Here is a 22,867-nt window from a genome sequence, read left to right as displayed (position 1 = left end):
CACGACTGTTAAAAAATACTCATATTTTATTAAATATGCTTCCTTATATAATGGAGATAAATAAAACTCACGGTAATGATGTGGATAGATACATTTTATCCCGTTTCATTCATATCAAGGAATCGTTCGACATCGGGCGCGAGGTGTATTTAAAATATTGATTAACCCAGACACAGTCGCGGCCACGCGCTATGCTTAGAACAGAGGTTCAAAATTATTTTAACTAGCTCTTACACTATATTCTATCGAATCTGAAATAAGAATTACTACAGTCTACATCTAAATAAACATAGCTGTTCTTTAAGTACGTGGTATAAAATAATCAAATACACACACAAACATTGATTTATACTACTAAATTATACATGTATGTATCACAATATTTTATTTGCATTTTGTAACTTTCATAAAAAATATAAAAAAGTGACTTTACTATAGTGACTCTTCGCACAAAAATTTGGTGTATTACCGATAAATACATCGCGATGCATAAATTAAATTTAGATGACCCAGCCGAGGTTTAGGTTCAATTAGTAAAGGATTTTCCGAAATTGCATAGACAGTTTTGGAGATTAGATCGAATTTACTAACCAACAAAGTTTGATTTATTTCTCCCCACGTAATTCCTAAATTCCTGTATACCATGTGAAGGACCGACCCCACTTAGCATTAGAAGCTTCGGTTGAGTGTAACCAGAGTGTGGATAATCTATTTATTCATTTAAAAAACACGTGAGATAACGTATGAAACACGATGGCACTGTCGGTTAAATTGCCAAATCATAAATTCTTCAAACATTTATTGCGATGAATTATTTTAACAATTACTAATATTTATAATTTTAACAGAAAAGTCCATAAATAAACTCTGGAGGGTTAAAAGGTCCACATAAATAATTCTGATTGTTCCGTAACGGATGATATTTAAAAATACAAAAATTAATCCCAATAAAAATAATCGGTTGCCTTAATCCGGGACGGGTTGGGACATCATCAACGGTCCAATCGTACCTTAAATTATTACACAACAGGGTCGACACGGAGGGTTGAATAGTCGACTATTTTTTGCTCTCATTTTTTTTGTATAAATAAATTAAATAGTTTTTATTCTTAGAACTTAATAAAATAAGTACGAAATGCGTAATGCGAAGGTAATGTGAGACTATTAAAATTAAAAAAAAAACTAAAATCACCATGTCCCGAAGATGATATACATCCATTTCACTGATCGATTTTCTTAATGGACAAATAGGTGGTAAGTCCTCTATGTTATGCTAGACCAAGACCTTTTTTCTGTAAGCCCCCACGGGGAATCGAACCCAGGAACTCTCGGTTCTACACACACACATTACACATTATACCAAGGAGGCGATCAATAAAAAGTATTAAGTAACAGTGCAGAAACTGGGATAAAATCTTATTTATTAAAAAAGATATCGGTTATTTGAAGGGAAGCAGTATGTGTAATATTTATTCAAAAAAGCTGTTTAAAGTTCATCTCACTATGAAATCCAAAGCAGAGCTTAAAATGAACACTAGCGCATTCTAATTAATCTATCTTTTTTAGCCTAATATAATCACACAAAAAACATATTATCATCTAACTCATTATTGTCTTTGTTCAGTTTGTATGCTAGTAGAATAAACAATAAAAAGTAGGTAAATTTTACCGAAAACAATTCGTAACGTCGATTGAACTTGCTTTTGTGTTCAGAATAATTTCTTTTATGCCCAATAATAATCCTCAAACACGTTTGTAATATTTAATTTAGCAGGTGCACATTTCACGTTATTTTTTATGTCAGTATAATAGCTGGTTACGGGTCGGACGTAAAATTTAGAAATACGTAAAGTTAAATTGTTTGAAGAATGAACATCGAATTTTCTCTATTACGATTGTGTCAAAAATTGACTTGAAAACCCATACATTTAAAGTTTTTATCCGCGAATATAAAAACAAACAATTGTTTTTAAGTAATCAATCAAATATGACTTTTACTTGTTTCATATTTCTGTTCTACGTTTGGACTCTATACTGACATACACTCACACATAGATCAAACTCACACATGTATATCACCCCTTTTTCTCCGAGCGTTAAGAATCATATAAAGCTGGTGACACTATATTGGAAGGCGTGTAGTGGAGTTTGATTTTGGGAACATATTTTTCGCTGCATCGTAGCATTTCGCCTTTAACGCTGGGCGTTGTCTTGATACGGTGTAGTGAGGTACAGTTATCGATAATTTTGTCGATTTTTTGTTGATATTGATTTGGTATCGTTAAATATTGATGACATGAATTTTTTTATTATTTTGAGAAATTATGGAGAAAATTTTGCTCCTTGCCCAATTATTAATAATTTGTTTTTTTTTTAAATAAGATTCGTATTAGGCATTTTCTGTAAAAACTGAAGTAAAAGATTGTAACATATTGTGTGTGTTTTTAAATAAAATTTAATTAATAAAAACATGCGTCTAAGATTGAATAGTACCCGTATATGATATTAATTAAAGTACATTATTGTTAGTTTGAATGTGCTAATCTGTGGAATAACTGGATCGATTTCAAAAGTTCTTTCACCGTTGCTAACGTACATACCAGATTGCTTACGTAATTAATGTACTTCAGACAAAGCCGGGGTGGACCGCTAATCATTGATATGATTTTCGAACATAATGTACTAGGATAGCATACACCACTAGCAGTGGCAATAAACCTTTTCTCAATATTAGCTCGTGACGTCACAAGTTCCCGTTAACCCGCTAACTAAGCCAACTACGCAAGTCTAGACAATGGAAGAGGAAGCGTTACGTTATCTGTCCCTACTCGTGTCGTAATAACTGGGGGAATGAATGGGAAAATGCTTGTACGAGTTGGACTACAACTGTGAGATGATAACAAATAAATGATTTTAATGTGGTTGTTAGATCGGTCTATAGAATTGTACAAAGTGAAGCATACAGCAAGGAATATAGTCACAAGCAATATGACTCGCCGAATTATGCAATGGTTATTTTTAACAAAAACTAAACTGCCTCCAGATTGTTATAACTAGATTAAATTTACATAGGACAACACGTGAGGCACCAGCTTTTCTAATAAAACATCATTTCTATAGTAACAAAACCAAAAAATACAGTCGATTTGATAAACTCCTTTTTTTAGTCGGTTAAAAAGGAATAAAACATCGTGGTAGTTTTGTATCAAATAAAGCAATTTTTAAAATTAAAAATTAAAAATTACCCGTTAATACTATAACGGACGGGTCTCTACCTTCTTGAAGCAGCACGTAAGGTTGGAATACCTGTCAAGTCCATTACAGCGGGGATCCAGCGGGCTGTCCTTCTTGATAATGCTCGTATAGTCCGCAGGTTTCTTTCTCAGTCTCCCCACACTCCGGCGTGTGGTCTCTCTGCCGGAGTCCCCCACACTCACCGTTGTAACGCGAGATACTCTCGAAGATAATTATAATAATTTGATAAAAATTACATGTCTATATACCCAGAATAAATTATACATTTTGATTTCATGTTTAAGCGTACTTTAAACAATAATTGAAACGAATTCGTTGTTTTAAAAAAGAAACTCTTAAACGAGTTTTATCGTTATAATAAAAATGTTATTAAAAAGAAATGTTTATGAGTACACTCTCTTTTACAATAGATATATCGACGGTAGATTTATTGCCACTTCATTAATAAAGTCTCCATCCCAGCAAGTACCATTTTGAAATCATATCACGACGTAATAATTAGTATAATTATTAATTGGCGTAATGATACGGGCGGAGGGTATGTCATTAGTTGGATGAAATGATATCGCGCGGCCTTGTTACAATCATTATAACTGAGTCAATTGTCATTTATTATTTTGTATTGTTCTTGGCGAACATCGATGTTCGTGGATTAATGAATAATTGAGATTTTATCAATACTTTTGCTCCAGTTTCGTGTATGAGTATGCTTTATTTTTTTTAATCAATTTTAATTATTTAGGTTTACAATTCTTGTAGTAATTATCTGCGAATTAGATTAGCTTTTATAATATCTGTTTTCATATAATGTAGTAAATGTTAAAACTATATTATTCAAAAATAAATAAATATTTGAAGTTTCACGTGTAATCGAAATGTTATATAATAAACAGTAACAATAGGATGGAGCAATGTATTTATAAGTAAAAATATTTGAAAAACTTCTGAAAAGTATAGAACCAATACAATATCATTTAAAACTACGTTGTAGAAAAGTATTATCGATAAATACACGAACAGCACTACGCTTTGGACGGGATCCAAGCGGGCGCAGTCAGGTCAATAAATATGTATGAAACGACCACTTGATGTTTTGTGCGATGCTTTTATGTATGGACAAGCCTATCTACTATATGCATAGAGTTTTAGGCGATATCTGAAAGTAGGTTGTTTATATTAAACCATCAACGCCAAAACGACGGTGTGTATGTGTGTGCAGAAATAGCTGGACTGATTTGAATGTATTTAATCCTACGGATAGCTGTTGTAATGTGTATTAGTTTGCATTTAAAGTGAAAAGTATTTTTTGTGGAATTATTACTTTCCTCTAAGATTAACGTCAATGTAAACAGAGAGTAAACAGTTATTTAATGCTCTGTAAGATTTTTTTTTTAAGTTTAAATATTTATACTAACAATACAACGTCTTGCTTATAAGTTTGAACACGCTTATCTCAGCAACTATGATTTCCAAAATTATTTCACCATCGTGGCAATATAAAATTTGTATATGCACCACGAGTGAAGCCAGGGAGGACCGCGAGTCTCGCTAGATATGCTACAACAAAAATCTACCTTGACCTACCACATGAAACTGAATATATAAACATATACTATATACAATATATAATTACAATATACAATATATAAATTAATAATAATGCTTCAAATACATCAGATGTATCCATTCAAATATGCTAAGTGTGCGACCTCATACAACAGACACAACATAATCCCAACCTTAACAGATAGAAATGTCTCATCCGAGTTCGAAAAACTCTAGTTAAAATAGTAAAAAGTTCTGTAAATTGTGTTTTCATGTGTTCGCAGCGGCTCATAAACCCGGGTATTTCTGTCGCGTGCCGCCGTTAAACATATTTTGATTACACATTATTTATACACGAAATATATGTCACTTCCCGTCGTATTACATCAAATTTTATTATATGGTTTAGTGTAGATACAGAAAAGTTATGGCTAGTACTCGCTAAGACTATTTTATGGATTGTGAAAAAAAAATTTATGGTATTTTGAAGCGGACTGTAAATATAATTGAACTAGCTGTGTCCCGCGCTTTCACTCACTTTGTACATGATATTATGTAATCCGCCTACATCCATAAAGGGACTATCTAACGCTGAATGAATTTTTTAATCCAGTCAGTAAATCCTAAGATTAGGACAATCAAATATATTTTCTTGTAAGGTATAACAGAGAATACAAGATATTTCTATTCTCTATACATAATATATTTTATTTTCTACTTATGAAGTTATTACAAAAATTCACTATTCAGGTTTTTATTGTGTTATGCATCAATAATGCATGTTAAAGTTATACATATTGAGATGAAAAATTTCTAGTTGATAATGATTTCAATATTATTAGCATATTTTATAAAACTCTTGTAACGACCGACACAGCTTCACGCACTCTGAATATTCAGAAGGTAAATAAAATGCAGGTTTGATGAACCAGCAATGAGTAAAGTATATATTGATTTTTATTTCTATTCAATATAAGTTGAAAGATCGCTAATTGCTTTTCTGTAGAATTATTTCAAGATTAGTCAGTCAATGATGGTAATACTATTGGTATGAATCCTTACTAATACTAATATACCAAAGTACTCTATATCTTTCTGTTTGACTCTTTACGCCTAAACCGCTGTACTCGTTTTGATGTAATTGGATGGATGAAATTTTGGACAATGATACTTTTGAGATTCAAGAAAGAATACAGCATAGTTTTCATCCCGGAAATCCCACGGTAACGGGAACTAGGCGGAGTTAACCCCGGGACTATGTATCTTTTTCTTTGACTATGTAGGTTAACCTGCGCTTATATAATGTATAAATTTTATACTGATGTCAACGCAAGTGTTTAAAAAAAAGCTGCCAATTTTAAAAGTCACCTCAGACTCTCTAAGAAGGTATTTCTTAATTTGTCGCTACATTATCCTTCGAGGCGCACGGTTTTCCTTAAAAGCCTCTATAATTTAAAGCCTGTAATGGATGTACCTTTATGGTCCTGTTCAATGCTTAATGCGCCGCATCATTATATTGTACTGAGAGGAAAGATAACAGAACATCGAAGACATAATCTAGTAATGTATTACCTGAGTCAGTTGTCTGTGACAGTTTTGTTTTTTTATCCTAAGACGTAAGCTTAGATCAAAAATTTGTATAATATAAGGATGTCTATTTTTATTGCGTTTTAAATTTGGATTTTACTATAGGATTACAAGAATTTTGAATATTACAATGTAAATAGACTTTTTGGAAATATCAACTAATAGTAAAATCTATTTATGTTATATCTATTTAACAATTTGTTTTAGCTTACAAAGTTACGTTGAAATCAATAGACTTAACATTATACTCGCGAATTTCTAATTTAATTACTTATAACACTTCCATTAAAACAAATAAAAGAAAAAAGTCCTGACTTCGCTCCAAGTTCGGTCCCTTGGGGCATTAGCCATTATATGATTGATTTTCCATAGTAACATTAAAACTAAAACATATACGTTAAAGGATTCAACAAAAAGTTAAGCGACGGTAATACCAGTAAGGTTTAGATGTGTAGGACATCGCGCGATATCTTGGAACCGAGCCAACATTGACCGGTTAGAACTGTCGAATTGCCGGCAAAAATATCTCTTCTAATATAATATTATAATGGATATTACCCAGTTAGCGTTCTATGTAATATTGTGGAAGTATTCATGATCCTTAATAAATGTCTCCATGCTATATAAAAAAGTACATATGTTTTCTGTTATCATATAAATAGCATTCTATTTACATGATTTTTACTTGCTTATTAATTAGCTTTTAGCTCAAGATTATTAGTAAAATTTTATGCCATACAAAGTGGGAGAAATCAGGGGCATCGGCTGCTTTATAATATTCCATAAGAGATGCTACAGCATCTGCAATATAGGATATGTAATAGCAAGGTCGTCAACAGTATTTTTTCGAGTTAAAACAAAACAGTTTTAGGTTGAGAAATTAAAATACCAATAAATTAGGGCTGAATAACAACTCAACACTTATGAAATCGAACAGCTTAATTATATACCTAAATTAGTATGCTATATAAAGCGGTTTCATATTGTCTAACATTTTGGCCAGTCTAAAAAATTTTGGTAGTTTTTTAAAATATGACTAAACGCTTATGACGACTTATTTGAATTCCAGCTAACATTAACTTAAAATAAACGTATGAGATATTCAATGAACACACTGTATTCAGGTTTTATATAATTCGATAGTCATTTTTTTTTGTTCTTTGACCATACATAACACAGTCCGAGGCAGAACCTACCGTGTGATAGTGCAGTGATGGTGAATCGAAAATTAATAATTATGCCCATTTCTTTTCAGTACACACGTATACGGTTGTGATTTTCTTTCCTGTGTAACGCATTTTAAATGTGAATTTACTTAGTGTTTACTCAATTTTGATAAGTTTTGTGTAGTCAATTTGTAAGTGTATACAAACGTTTTGATGTCTATATAGAAATGTCACAAACACAGGGGTTCGCGCCTGAGAAGGCGCAAGAATTCAATACTCGCGCTGCCCAAAACGACAAACGAATTCAGGGCAAAGAACCAAACCAGAATGACTCAGATAAAGCCGGTGAGAAAGCAAAGACTGAAGACAAGTCGGAGGTGAGCCTCCGTCAAAATGCTGACAGCAAAAATCCGTTCTCACCAAACTTTTATAGAGGAAGAACGACCGGCCACTTCGAAATGGGACCACGTGGCTTGGATTATTCTCCTCACAGAATGGGCCTGGAGTTTTCCAATCGTCTCCGCGAATACGGGCCGCAGAGGTCATCGTCTATTCATGGGCACGAGTTGACCGATGGTCCGCAGATGAAACCAGAATATTTGGGACACAGGAGCCATTTCGGCAGCCAGATAGTCCCGGGCGGCATTCACCCAGATGTGGTGTACAGGCAGGAATACTACGGACAAGTGGGGTTCCCTCCGTCGCGAACGTCGCGGTTCTCGTCGCAGGAGTATTTGAATGCGCCCGCGCAGTACGGCCGGTGGCCGGACTACAGAGCGGAGTATCGACAGCGTCGCCGGTCGCAACAGGACTTACATTCGCTCGGTCATAGCCCTGAGTCAGGTATGAAATTGGTGTAAAAATTAAGCTTATTTTTAAAGGTGAAAATACAAAAAAAGGGTTCCAAGTAACTTCCGCCAAGGGAATTTTCACCAAACAATGGCTGCATTATGTATCACATAATTGCCAGCTCTAGGGTTAACGCTATTGTTTTATTCTTGTATGTTTAAAGTAAGGAAAATATTCGTTATTAAACCGTTAATTAACACTACGCACACTTTAATAAAGTTAGGTAACATATTGAACATTCGTCATCAAAAAATTCTATCATCAAAGATCCTTATTTCAGTTAATTTCTTTTAGTTTAGAATTAAAACATGAGATTATGTTCTTAGAGGATTATGTACTACTGTGTTTACCAATTAATCCAAGAATAAAAGCCATATAAACTACACCCATTTTAAAAAATTAACTTTATCATACTCCTTGTACTCGTAAAAGCTTTTTAAAAAAAATTAAATTCCGCTATAAAACACTCTTCTAAACAGCAGAATTAAACCGTCAAAATTCACACAGGCTCGTTAAAGGCAAGATTTCTCCCCAAAATGTTTACCTGAGCGCCAGCTGGGGGTCATTCACCCCGATCGATCCACTCTGTAGCGTACTACTCATTATACTATTTCCTCCGTAATATTAGCTTGGAGCGTGACTTTGGTTGTGGGTGGATGTGGTTGCACCTTATTGGTTTAAGAGACTATGTTTAAGATAATTATGAGTAAGAAATTTTAGTAAGTATAATAGATTCATAAATCTAAGTATTTACTAAAATAGTTATTTTGATGTTTTATTCGATTAATTCATTTGGTGTATTGCACATTGGTTTAATGTAAATTTGAGTTTCATAATTTGAAAATTGATTTAACTGCCAACATTTGAAGATTCTTTAGTAAACTTCTACAACATTCATGAAATTAATAGCGAATGTATAACTATTTTAAAGTAAATTACTTTATATACAAGAACAGAATCGAGGATATAAAATGGGCTTTTAAACTGGTTGATCTATGGGCCGTGACACACACAAGTGACCAATTAAGATAGTCAGTTGATAACAAATCACTCGCCTCTGGCCTTTAACTATGTGAGGGTAGTTGAATAGTTTCGATTGACAATCCCGAGCAAATACGTAAGCAATGTGACTCTGACGAAATTAGAAACGAAAGACAACAATAGAAGAAAGAAACATTTAACTCTTTACTTTTGCATTCAGTAAAAAGAAGAGATAGAGAGAGACAGATTTTTTTTTCTGGGTTCATTGATGAATTATTATTTTTAGGTATTTAAAGTCATTGAAACAACGTGCTATGAATATAGAAGTTGGTTTATTATCATCATTAGACGATATGTGTTCCCACTGCAGGGCCACTGGCCTGTTATGATGGTTCAGGCCATAATCCACCGCGCTGGCCAAGTGCGGATTGGCAGATGTCACATGCCGACGAAACTTTATTTCATCGACATGCTGGTTGACTCACGATATTCTCCTTCATCGTTTTAAGCAGTGGTTATAGATACAGCGCAGATGAATTTATTTCTTGCAAGTTCGCCTGGTCTCGAACAACGGACATTTCAATATCAGTCCTATTTAACACACTAAAATAAAATGTTAACCCGCCTGTCGATTGAAAAGTACTGACAGATTCGCATTTACAACGCAAGATTTTAATTATCGATTCGATATAAAGATAAACAAAAGATCACGTAACGATCAGAATATAAACTATAAAATAAAATCTATTCAATATTCACACATGAATGAAATGCTGTCTATAATAGTTCAGAGCAATAACTGTGAAACCAGTGAAGTAATGATGTAACGCGGAGGAAAAATGCAATAGAATTTTGTTCCGATACGGTAAGTTATAAATTTGCACGCGCCGAGAATTCTCTGGAATTGATTGAGGACTAAAAATAGTCTAACCTCAGACGGGAGAGTGTCCATGCTTTACAGAATTATTAATGATAAATGAGATACGTTATTTGGGTTTACGACTCGTAATATCTTGCGGGTGGTCGCGAGCGAAAAACCAATTTAAAAGACATGTGTGAAATTTTGCTATGATGCCCACATAATGAGCTTAATTTTAAAATAGTTTATCAATACATCGATATGCAGGGAGAGATGCGAAATCTATTAAGTTTTACTATATTGACAACTGGTTGGCTAATCGATAAAAAGGAAAGGATTAACGCAAAATTAAATAATTTTTAGTATTCTTACGATATAATCACAGGACACACATACAGATCACAATATGTTATGGTATTTTGACAAACATTGACAAGCATTTATGACAATCGCAATAGACGGGACTGTCCCACAGATTCCAAAAATATAGTCACCGAGTCGTATGTTTTTGTTGGAGCATTGAGCTGCATTTCCCGGTCTGTCCTATCAGTTCCGTGTACTATGAATTGAGCTGCATTTTTGTAAAAACTGTACCATTTACGTTTGAGCTTTTAAAAGGGTTTTTACGCTTGGACAAAGCGCGTTTCGCTGTTAATCTTTCTGTATGAATCGAGTTCTGTACTCACTTCTTGTAATGAGTTTATTATGTATATATTGATGTGTATCAGTTATTAACTTTGTTGCGTAAGAGAATATCTATATATATAAAATTCTCGTGTCACAGTTTTCGTTGCCATACTCCTCCGAAACGGCTTGACCGATTCCTCTGAAATTTGGTAAGCATATTGGGTAGGTCTGAGAATCGGCCAACATCTATTTTTTATCCCGATATTCCTATGGGATACGGACTTACGCGGGTGAAACCGCGGGGCGCAGCTAGTCTAATATATAAAATTCTCGTGTCACAGTTTTCGTTGCCAAACTCCTCCGAAACGGCTGGACCGATTCTTATGAAATTTTGTGTGCATATTGCGTATGTGTGAGAATCGGACAACATCTATTTTTCATACCCCTAAAGGTTAAGAGTAAGGCAGAACAGCGTTTGCCGAGTCAGCTAGTTCATTTATATAATTTTTTATCATGTTTATTTTTATTATATTATTAAAACATACTTTGAATTGAATGAAAAATTTCTAATAATACGAAAGATGCGAACAAATACACCTTGCTTCATATTAGTAATAGAATAATAACTGAAGGAAGCAATTTAGCTATCTCGCTAGGTCTTACAACAACATATTATAGGCTGAGTCTCCCCGTGACCACGCTGGCTATAAAGTGTTCGAAACGTCGAGTTAATAATATAATGAATAAATCGCCTTTAAAATCCGTTAAAATTTTTTTAATTTCTATATGTATAATATTCGGGTAAAATCAAACACAAGAAAATACTATATCTTATACGTCTAATGTCGGGTTCTACAACGAGTAATGAATAAAATAAACAGATGTAGTTGACAATTACGTTAATAAAAGCTCTTGGAATTGTATCAAAGATCAAAGTGCTGTTGTAAAACGGATTTGGTGTTGGATTGGTACCAAGATGCAGTCGGGTTCATAAGCAGTAAATATGTTATTTTTGTAATGCTTGAACGTAACACGAACGAATGTTAGAAAGAGAAATTGAGTTTCATATACATACGGTTAAGTAAAGGTAGGTTAGGTACTAGACTAACAACTTGTAAGAAGTTATAGAAATGCAGAGCGCACATGATTAATATCCTATCATTTTTGGTAAAGCCATTTATTTTCTTTATATATAGTGCCACTGATTTCACATTTAAGATAAAGGAAAGTTGTTTTGTTATAATTAAACGTAAGCTTTAGAACAAACAAACTTTTCTTTGATTGGAGTATTGTTAAATATTAAAAGAGAACAAAAATTATATCAAATCCATTTGCAGCGATATAAGCCTGCGCTAAGCTTTACTCTACTGTGAATGTTTATGGACGGTGCTAGCGCTTACCATCATACGACCGACCAGATCCTTTGTTGACTGTGACATATAAAAACACATTTATCTGTACGTGTTAGTTATTTTACTTAAAATAAATAAGAAAATAAAGAAACACACCATAAAGGAAAACACAGCTTTGAACAGCCTTATCTTTGCCGAACTAAACATAAAGAAAACAGGAATAATGCTTTGATAAAAATAATATTAAATAACATAAATTCTCGAAAAATCCCGAATAAATAGAAGTAAAAGGAAAATACCGTATATTTTCCTGGAAATGTTCAACACTAGAGATCTCGCGATTCTTCGTTTTCGAGATTAAGAAATAATTTTTCGTAACCAGTATAAAAAGAACCCTCTGAAAGTGTGTATGACCAAGTGTTGTCTGTGATCTTTGGTATCCAATCTTTCAAGCATTTATTTATTAATGGGTCGAACTGTACTCCTTTTAAGGAGTGCTTTATCATCGTCATTGTACATAGAAATTATTTGAAGAAGTATTTAAGTATTTTTCGTTAATAAAAATTAATTTCCTACCATTGGAAATAGGAACTTAACGAAAGGATGGAGTATTTTAAATATAACGTTTAAATGTATCCAAATGGCTCAAAAAGTCACCAACATTTTTCACCCACGCAATTTTTTCCAAGTTTATATGAATAGTGATTTAAATCAACCACAAAATGTCAACCAGATTTTATCATTCACTTTATATATACATATTATAACACTTCCTCTTGAATCTCTATCTATTTGAAAACCCATATCAAAATCCGTATCGATCCGTATCGTTTAAACGATCTAAGCATACGTACAGCTGTAACGTTGTGGGAGCCGTCGTTGTTATATACTATGTAGTGGCCATGTGTACAAACGTGTATGTTAATTATTTACTTTACGTCTGGACAACTCGCTAAACAGCATACAGTATGAATTAACACACATTTTAATCTCAATTCAATCCGCGCTGAGGTTTGACGCAAATACGTGATACAAATATCGTTTGTAGGTATAATTAGTGCGCTGAAATTGTCTAGTACCGGCTGGGGACCTCCCAGTCCCACTGAAAATCAGCGCGAACTGATTTCCTAGAAATATTGAAGTTAACTTATTGTATTTCGATCGGGCTTTGAAATAATTGTGGATTAAATGCATTTTAAATGGCCTGGATGCATGGATTTCATTACAGAATAATTTATAATGAAAACGTTTCTGCAAAGTTCTCTTTCCTTATTTTGTCATTTTTGCTATTATAAAATCGCCTATTCCATAAACTGTGAATAAATAAAAATTGTATACGAGTATTATGTTACTTTATGAATTAAACGTAGTAATATAATTTCACAATTTCCATTGGATTATACTATTGCCTAAAGTACAAATATTATATTCTTTAATATGTCATCGTTTACCCATTTCGTAGAATAAGAAATAAAGCACACATATTTAATATTAAATATGTATCTAATATAGGATACAAGCCCATGCAGTGATGTACGACTACAACTTCGGCTATTCAACTAAATTGACATTATCTTTAGAGATCGACGCTTCTTTTAAACACGATGTGCTCGCACTCTAAATGTCCCCCCATCAAACAGAATAAAAATACCTCTACCAAGTCACTTTCAGTCAGTTACTCAACGAAACATAGCACAAGCTAAAAGTGAGAGTACGCAGACACAGCATTTCATATAAACCTAACCACGGCGAGCTACTGCCATAACATCAATAAAATTGATGTAAAACACTGTTTAAATTAAGCCTGAGGCGCGGTATAACTGCGGAAAGGCTATATGAAAAAGGACCATCGCAAAATTTCCTTACGGCACTTGCGATAAAAGAAAATTAGATTTTCGCAAGCGGGAATTACTTTGGGAACTTACAAATGGTTCTCTAAGGCGTATATTGTCTATTGGTCTTTTCGTCAAAGTTAGTTTAATAAACAGACGCGTTCTGTTAGAAATTACAGTTGCTTCTGATATGCATACAGCACTAAAAGCTAAACCGCCCTTGTGCATATAAAATAGTAAAAATTTCACTCTCGCCTGAGGCGAATATATAATGGTTAATAATAATTAACTTTCTACATATATATAATATATGCAATATTACAGAATTTTATAAAAGTTGTATTAAAATTATCTTACATTTTGCTTCAATGATTTTTTCGAATACTATTATTAATCGACGAATTCTCTATTTCCTTAATACAAAAGAGGAAATTTATTTATACGGAAAATACGAGCAGTAAACGCGATCGCTTTAAGAGCACTAGTGCAGAATATATTTTGAATAGATAGTCACAATCTGACTTACATTATTTTATATTGAACTGACTTCAAAATTAGGAGTAGGTTATCAATTCGACTGTTTTTTTGTTTAAAACCACAAAACTTATTACCGGGTGAATCGATTTCTATATTTTTATGATGGATCTCTTTTATTTGATGCCTTAGTCTTCCTCTAACAATTTGAAGGCAGTTTAGTTTTTATTAAAAATAAATATGTATAGTGTAGATAGTCTTGAATAAATCGTAGCGTCTGGTTCACGCCTCGCAAAAACGTTTGTGCCTTCTTGAGAATGGTTGAACCCAAAAGACTCCACGCGAAAAAGCACCGCTCGATAACCAGCTGTCAAGCAACACGTGAATACATCTTCCGTGCAGTGAGCAATCTAAAAATACGCGTACGCACATAAAAATAATGGCATCCGATTTCGTAAGTGACAGTACAATAAAATAACTCGAGTATTGTGAACGGCTGACGGTAACGCATGAAAATAACTGTTTTATAACTCTCTTTTTGTTTTATGTGCACAGAAATAGATTGAAGCGTGGTCATTGACGGTTTCTTAATAAATGAGTTTGTGCGACTTCAAGCAACGTGACCGTCGCGATGCTTTGTTGTTTTTAATTTAATTTTGACATCTGCCACTTCGGTATGCTCTGCTGATAGCGGTTGGAAGTTTATGTCGAGAAAAATTAACATCCTTATTTGGCCTCGGTATGATTGTATAAAGCAGTTATTCTGTTGGAATGTTTATAAGTATTAGCTACTAGCTGCGCCCCGCGGTTTCACCCGCGTAAGTCTGTATCCCGTAGGAATATCGTGATAAAAAGTTGCCCATGTGTTTTTCCTGTTGTCCAGCTATCTACGTACTAAATTTCATTGCAATCGGTTCAGTAGTTTTTGAGAAAGAGTAACAAACATGTGTAATACACATACCTTCATCCTCACAAACTTTCGCATTTATAATATTAGGAGGACTATTTTTAGTTGCGACTGTTGATTTTATGAGAACATAATATGAACTGTTCTTTATCTTTATTCGTATTATAAAATAAATAGCGCATTTATTCAGGTAGACTATAGGCTATATATATATATATATATATATATCACGCCAATAGGCGCGGAGTACCAATTACTAATTAATACGCTGCGAGTTAGCGTTAGCCCAAAGTAACTATTCCACGCAGGTGAAGTCGAGGGCGGAGGCTATATTATATAAATAAGAAGTAATCGCAGAAGTAACCAGCCAATTGTCATTGTGGAACCTCGGGCTCGGGTCGCGGTAAATAATTGGAGTAGTCCAAAGCAAACACGGAAAATTCCGCATTAAAAGATATCTCTTTGTCTTTTAAATTTTCAGTGTCGGGTTTTGTATCGCTTTGTCGGAATCGCCTTTTATTTTTCATAGTTCCTTATTGTTACACTTTGGTTAGCTTTCTCTTATTGGTTTTGTGTAAAAATATGTGTAATGTTTTAAATGTTGTTGTTATTATTGTTTATTGTAAAATTGTATAATATTCAATTAAGCTTTCTATTTTATATCTAATTAACTTGAATTTCAAAGACAAAAGGAAGCGCCGGAGCGTATCCACTGGTAATATAATAATTAACCAAACGGTAAAGTTTCAGTTTATTAATATTTGTAACACACTTACATTTAGAGTATAAAGACTGGAAAGATTTTATATACATTTTTACATATTAAGTTAAATTTTGTATGTGGTAGTCGAGCACGCTTCGGCACGAATTGGGCCAGCTCGCACCGGGGAAGTACCACACCCCCACAGAAGACCGGCGTGAAATAGCATTCTGCTGTGTTTCGTTCGGTGAGTGGGGGAGCCGGAGGCCCATATCCTTTTCCTTCCCTTCCCAGTCCTTTCCTTTATTCCTCTCACCAATCCTTTCCTAATCCCTTCCCAAAAAGTCGGCAATCCATTTGTAGAGGCGTAAGGTCTGTAATGGACTTTATGCCTCTACAAATGTTCATGGGCGGTGGTAGCGCTTACCATCAGGCGACCCACCAGCTCCATTGCCGACTGTGACATAAATAAAATAAAAATAAAAATATGTTGATTATTTTTATAATCACACGTTAAAGTATATAAAATAGATTAAGAATTCATTAATTGTTTACGAAGAACGGACACCGACGTCACACACGTTTCAGGTACCCAACCTCCTGTACCACTTCAGATTATAAAATGGGACAAATTAGATCAATTAACATATAATATTCGGCTCGACTCGACAGTCGAAATGAGAACCGCATTTAAAATATATGTATATTAGTAGTTTACTTACAAATGTTTCTGTGTTAAGGTACCCATATTACTTCGACTAGTGAAATATAATTTTCAATATTTTAGTTTAACCGAAATAGGTTAAAATATCACATTCATAGCAAAACCCGGTTATTTTTTCAGGTATTATAATTTAAAAGTACTGAAACGATCCTAACTCAATTTCCAATTCAAATTAACCAAACTCAAACAAGGTCGAACCTCAACTCAAACATTATTCATAATAAAGCTTATTAGAAGCGCTATGTTTAATACAAGCGACCCGAACGGCTTCGCACGAGTGCATGCATGATACATACATATACTCGTAAACCTTCCTTTTGAATCACTCTATCTATTAAAAAAAACAATCAAAATCTACTGCGTAATTTTAAAGATCTTAGCATACACACAGACGGCGAAAGTCTATCCTTATCCTGTGATTCTGACCGCGGTTTCGATGGGAAAGTGTAACAGACCGTCAGACTTTCGTAAGACATTTATTAGTATCCTCAACCTTTGACAGAAATGCTAGTTTTCTGTAATATGAAACAGTTATATATGTATTCTATTGACAAGTGAAATATTTTCCGAGGAACATGCGGTTCTCTTCAAATTTTACCTTATTGTATGTGACGGGTGAAAAGTCGCTTCCCTCGTCTGAACCTATCTTTAAAGCTGCACAACAGATTTTGATGATTTTTTATAGAGAGAACGATTCAAGAGGAAAGTTTATGTGTATTAAACCACTATGAATTTAATGCGAAACTAGTTATAAATAAAAACGCTTATACTTTAGTAGAGATATTTTAATGTTATTGTCCCCCGAAATTTACTCGATTTTACTAATGGAACGTCTAATAATGGATATCGGTTTTCATTATCACAATGCCCCTCCTAATTGGATATAACCATTATTTTTACACGATCATTGTGCGTTCCTAGCAATTCTTTTGTAAACCTGAATTTAAAACGATTTCTTGTAATAAAAGTTATGTATATATATAATGAACAAGCCTTGTAGTTTGGTTTATTTCGATTAAACTACTTCATATATTTTTATTCCGATAATTCGATAAAATAACCTAATAGACTATTTTAAACATTATAATATATAATATGTGTTTTGTGCCTATAGGCATACATATATTAAAACATTGCTCCATTTGCAATGTTTCAATCCTCGTGTATTTTAACTTTAAAGTCATAGTTTAGTATATAGTAGATGTGAATAATAGATTCTCATGAAACTGAGATTTATTTTCAACTAGCTGTTCGCCCCGGTTTCACTTGTGGTACATACACAGTCTATCACGCAGCGTAATTGCAGCTTTCTAATTGTGACAGATTATTTGTAATCGGTCCAGCCGTTCACGGGTGACCAAGGGAAATATGGATTCATTTTAATACATACGTGTATAGATATAACCATGTAATTCTGTCCGGCAATAAGTGGGCAGTAAATGGTTTTACTTTCCTTCATCATTGTGTGACGCACCCCCGTCACAACGTCACGTCAGACCGTCATAGAATAATATAAGGGAATACACGAGCCTTTTGGTGTGTTGTGAAAATGTTTGTGAAATCAGTCACTTTTATACCGAAAGCTGTCAAAATTACTATTCATATATACCGCTGTGTTACGTTCCACAGTCATTTATTGTTATGCTAAAATATTATGACTTGTTAGTGTGCGTATACATCAATTTGTAGAATAGACGCACACTAGCGCATTTGTAGTCAGAATTGTAGGGTTTTATTTTTTCAGAATATGTTAGTAAATAAATAACCACAATAAATAGTTGATTTCCTTGTAAATCGGTTGTTCGTGGGGATTAAAGCTGAATAGTAGGTATTAATTAGTTTTGCACCAATGTTTAATTGTAAGGCATCCTTACTTATATTATAATTGCCAAAATTGAGTAACTCTGTCTGCCTCTTCACAGACAAACTACTTAAGGAATTTTGATGAAGTTTTTCGTAAAGATAGTTTGTGACCCGAGGACAACACAAGTTTATAAGCTGAAAATCCCAAGGACTGTTTATCTATTTCTTTACATGCTACATGGACGATGCTGCGGGTAGAAAACTAGTATTTTTAATATATTTTTTGTTGGGGTCAAAAAATAGAGAATATAGTAAAAGGAATTTTTATATTTTATTCATTGAAATTTCCTTACTACATTAATTCTTTTCATAAATACTTATCGTATCAGATAACAATTTCCTTAAAAACAAAGTTTGTAACCTAATCGCCACTGAATGAGCGAAGCCGCGATTAACACAGATCTCAACTAATGAACCTTGTGATCCCATAATGTAATGGAATTATTGGGATTCTGATTTATTGACTCCTGAAATACCTGTTGATGAGATTTTAATGTCGTTTTCAAATCTTTGAGGCGAAAAATATACCAGTTAAATTATTATTTTTATAGAGGAATTTAATGAAAAATTATTCTAAAACTTATTGTAATTGTTACATATTAATCTGTATATACTAACTGCTTGATTCGACTTCACTCGGGTTGCTAAATCCTACTTCACTATGTAGTATAAAACAAAGTCGCTTTCTCTGTTCCTATGTCCCTATGTATGCTTAAATCTTTAAAACTGCGCAACGGGTTTTGATGGGGTTTTGATGGGTTTAATAGATAGAGTGATATAATAGGAAAGTTTATATGTATTATAACATCCATTAAACTACTCCAAATTAACGCGAGCGAAGCCGCGGACAATAGCTAGTATATTGTGAACGAAAATTTGAAAGTACGAATGTGGTTGTGACCTGTACCTGCCGATGATGATCAAAGCCAGGTGGCTTTTATATATAATGAAAAGTAGAATTATAGTAGAGCTAGTGAACGAAAAACGTTTTATAAAAAAATGTTAAACTCTAAATGGCAGTTCGATCGCGAGGTATAAATAGATTTCTAATTAATGTTTTTGAATCTCAGCAGTTTTGTAGATGTTGTGTCTTTTTGAGTTGTTAAATTCTAGCGGTCCGACCCGGCTTCGCCTATAGTCTATAGTCTTCCTGAATAAATGATCTATCTAACACTGAAAGTTTTCAAATCGGCCCAGTAGTTCCTGAAATTAGTGCATAAAAACAAACAGACTCTTCAGCTTTATAATATTATAAATATGGATATATTTGCAATAGTGAGTAAGAAACCTACTAAGAATTGGATAACCCAAAGCAATGTGCTCGTAAACAACTAATCAAATTATGAATATAAGAACAATCTAACCGACAACGTCTCTTTGATAGTCAGTTAAAAATTTCCACCGTCTGTTCGGCGTTTAAGATGAAATCAATCGATATGTTTCCACATAGTTCACTATTTATAAGTCGTGTGTGTTTACCGTTTAGCTATTCACAGCTATGATAGACGTTCTTTTAGTTATTTTTAACTCAATAAAATGATGCTGAATGTGCTTACACATGAACCGTTTGTTTACACGATTATTATAAACTTACGCTGATACGGTAAGAATGCGTAAATACATGACTAAAATACCACATTAATATAATTAAGGTAAACATTAACATTGAAGAAATTTCTATAAAACAGTTTTTATGCTAAAAGAAAGTGTTTTAAAGATAGGATATCTACGAAGAAATCTATGATTAAATATACATGCGGTCATAATGTGGTATAAGTTAAAGTTTATATTAAACACAAAAAAAAGCCTGTCGATGGTTATTCCAAAGATAACTGAATATTTTCATGGCGAATGCTTCATTTTAACGAAAACTGTCTCAGACCCATCTTCATAACACTTCAATTAACGAAACCGTGGGTTTCACACAAATTCAAACGTCTGAATCTTATAGCGATTGGTTATGGTTCACTAGATCACCATCACCCATGAACATTCGCTGAGTTCATTTGCAAATGCGTTGCCTGAATTTAAAGCGTAAGGGATACGAGAAAGATTGACGACAGGAAAGAAGGAATGTTCTAGGAAGGGTGAGGAAAAGAAAACAGGCCTCCGTCTTCCCAATCAGTACGAAACACAATAGCATTCGGATGATACTATTTCATGCCGCTGTTTGGTGTTTATCTAAATACTAGCTAATGCCCGCGGCTTCGCACGCGTTAATTCGGAGTTGTTCAAAAGATGTTATCCTACTAATATTATAAATGCGAAAGTTTTTAAGGATGTGTGTGTGTTTGTTGCTCTTTCACGCAAAACTACTAAACCGATTGCAATGAAATTTGGTACGTAGATAGCTGAACAACTGGAATAACATAGAGGGAACTTTTTATCCCGATATTCCTACGGGATACAGACTTACGCGGGTGAAACCGCAGGGCGCAGCTAGTTATACATATAAACCTTCCTCTTGAATTACTCTATCAATTGAAAAAAACCCAATCAAAATTCGTTGCGTAATTTTTAAGATGTAAGCATACATAGGGACGGAGAAAGTGACTTTGTTTTATACGATGTAGTTATGTATAACTCAAAGGTGACTGACTGACATAGTGATCTATCAACGCACAGCCCAAACCACGGGACGGATCGGGCTGAAATTTGGCATGCATACAGATGTTATGACGTAGGCATCCGCTTAGAAAGGATTTTGATCAATTCTACCCCCAAAGGGATAAAATAGGGGTTGAAAGTTTGTACGATTAAGATTTATTAAGACCACGCGGGCGAAGCAACCGGCAACAGCTAGTTAAAAAAGTTAGCTAATAATATGATAATCCTTGTTTATTCCGGAAAATTTTCCACAATATATTTATATATAATCAAGACGAATGGGTGGTACAGTCATCAATCAAGGACAGGATTTTCATATCGCGCCCCACTTCCATGCAATAAGACGGATTGTATCGAGACATGGAATGTGTTCTATAGGAAATTAATTGGATTTCATTTTATGTTTTCGTCTACAAGGTCACATTATTTGAGGGTTCTAATGAGTGTAATTAAGGGGTAAATAAATTTATGGTTACAAAAATTATCATATGCTTATTTATGTTATACAGTTGTATAGTGATACGAAGATTAGATTATTTTATCGATTTTCAAAAAGACTCAGGTTTAATATATAAAATGTGACATAAATCGAAAAGGAAAATCTATAGCCGCGAAAAACACTCATTACTCATTTTAGGTTTTTGCAATTTTTAAATAAAAAACGATGTTACGATAGGCTTTTGTTTATATGCTTGTACAATACTGTATTAATATACAAATGCAGTGTTAACACAGCGTGGAGTAAAACTCACAGACACGTCTAATTTTCACGTGACGAAAACTGCTTACAGGCGCATGTCAGTGATTATAAACAGTGCAATAGATATACTCACGTATATATATATAGCATATGATGGAAATAATGCAATCCATTGTGAGTTATATGACTACTTTGAGGGTAGGAGAGTCATTAACACGGTATCGCGCGATCGGTGGGGGTAACAACCCCGGTAAACAGCGGGTGTTCCAACATTATACTGGCTAAAGTTTTATTTTTAACCGACTTTAAAAAATTGAGGTTATCAGTCTGATTGCATTTTTTGTTTGTTACCTTTATACTGGGTGAATTGATGTTAATGATTCTTTTTCTGTTTGAAAGCTGGTGCCTTTCATGTGATCCCATTTCAATTTGGTCTAGTTCTGACAATTTGAAGGCGGTTTAGTTTTTTTCAGTAAAAAACCGATAAAATTAATAAATTAAGTGAAATAAGAAGTTAGTCCTTACCAACTAATCCGCGGAACTGATATTGGCGTTATCTGGGTCAGAGAAAGACAATTTATTTGGAAATTAACATATGCTTTGTCTTACAAATAAACACTTGAAAATTGAGGCTCGGTAACATATTGTATGAATTGCGACTGTCGCTCAATAACTAATTTACACAAAAATAAAAGCATTAACATAGCAAATTATCATTTATTAACGTGGGATATTATATGTTACGAAGACGAAGTTATCACTTCTTTTTTAACACGCTTTTATTAGCTTCACTTGTATGTTTGTATGTATGTAACTCACACCCGTTTTTCTCCCACTTC

At 33.7% G+C, this 22,867-nt stretch overlaps 1 protein-coding gene across 1 annotated transcript in view; it reads left to right on the top strand.

Annotated features, from left to right (window-relative positions):
- Positions 1-7,765: 7,765 nt before the first annotated feature.
- The window catches only part of LOC119839089 (dystrophin-like), a 275,524-nt gene continuing 260,422 nt past the window's right edge, over positions 7,766-22,867 (top strand). The window contains exon 1 of the mRNA XM_038365281.1: positions 7,766-8,396. Coding sequence (XP_038221209.1) covers positions 7,781-8,396 — 616 coding nt within the window. The 5' untranslated portion in view covers positions 7,766-7,780. The remainder of the gene's footprint in view (positions 8,397-22,867) is intronic.

This window comes from Zerene cesonia, unplaced genomic scaffold (assembly GCF_012273895.1).
Source record: "Zerene cesonia ecotype Mississippi unplaced genomic scaffold, Zerene_cesonia_1.1 Zces_u008, whole genome shotgun sequence".
In the NCBI taxonomy this organism is placed as follows: domain Eukaryota; kingdom Metazoa; phylum Arthropoda; class Insecta; order Lepidoptera; family Pieridae; genus Zerene; species Zerene cesonia.
The sequence above is the reverse complement of the archived record's forward strand: the minus strand, read 5'-3'. Positions and strand labels throughout refer to the sequence as shown.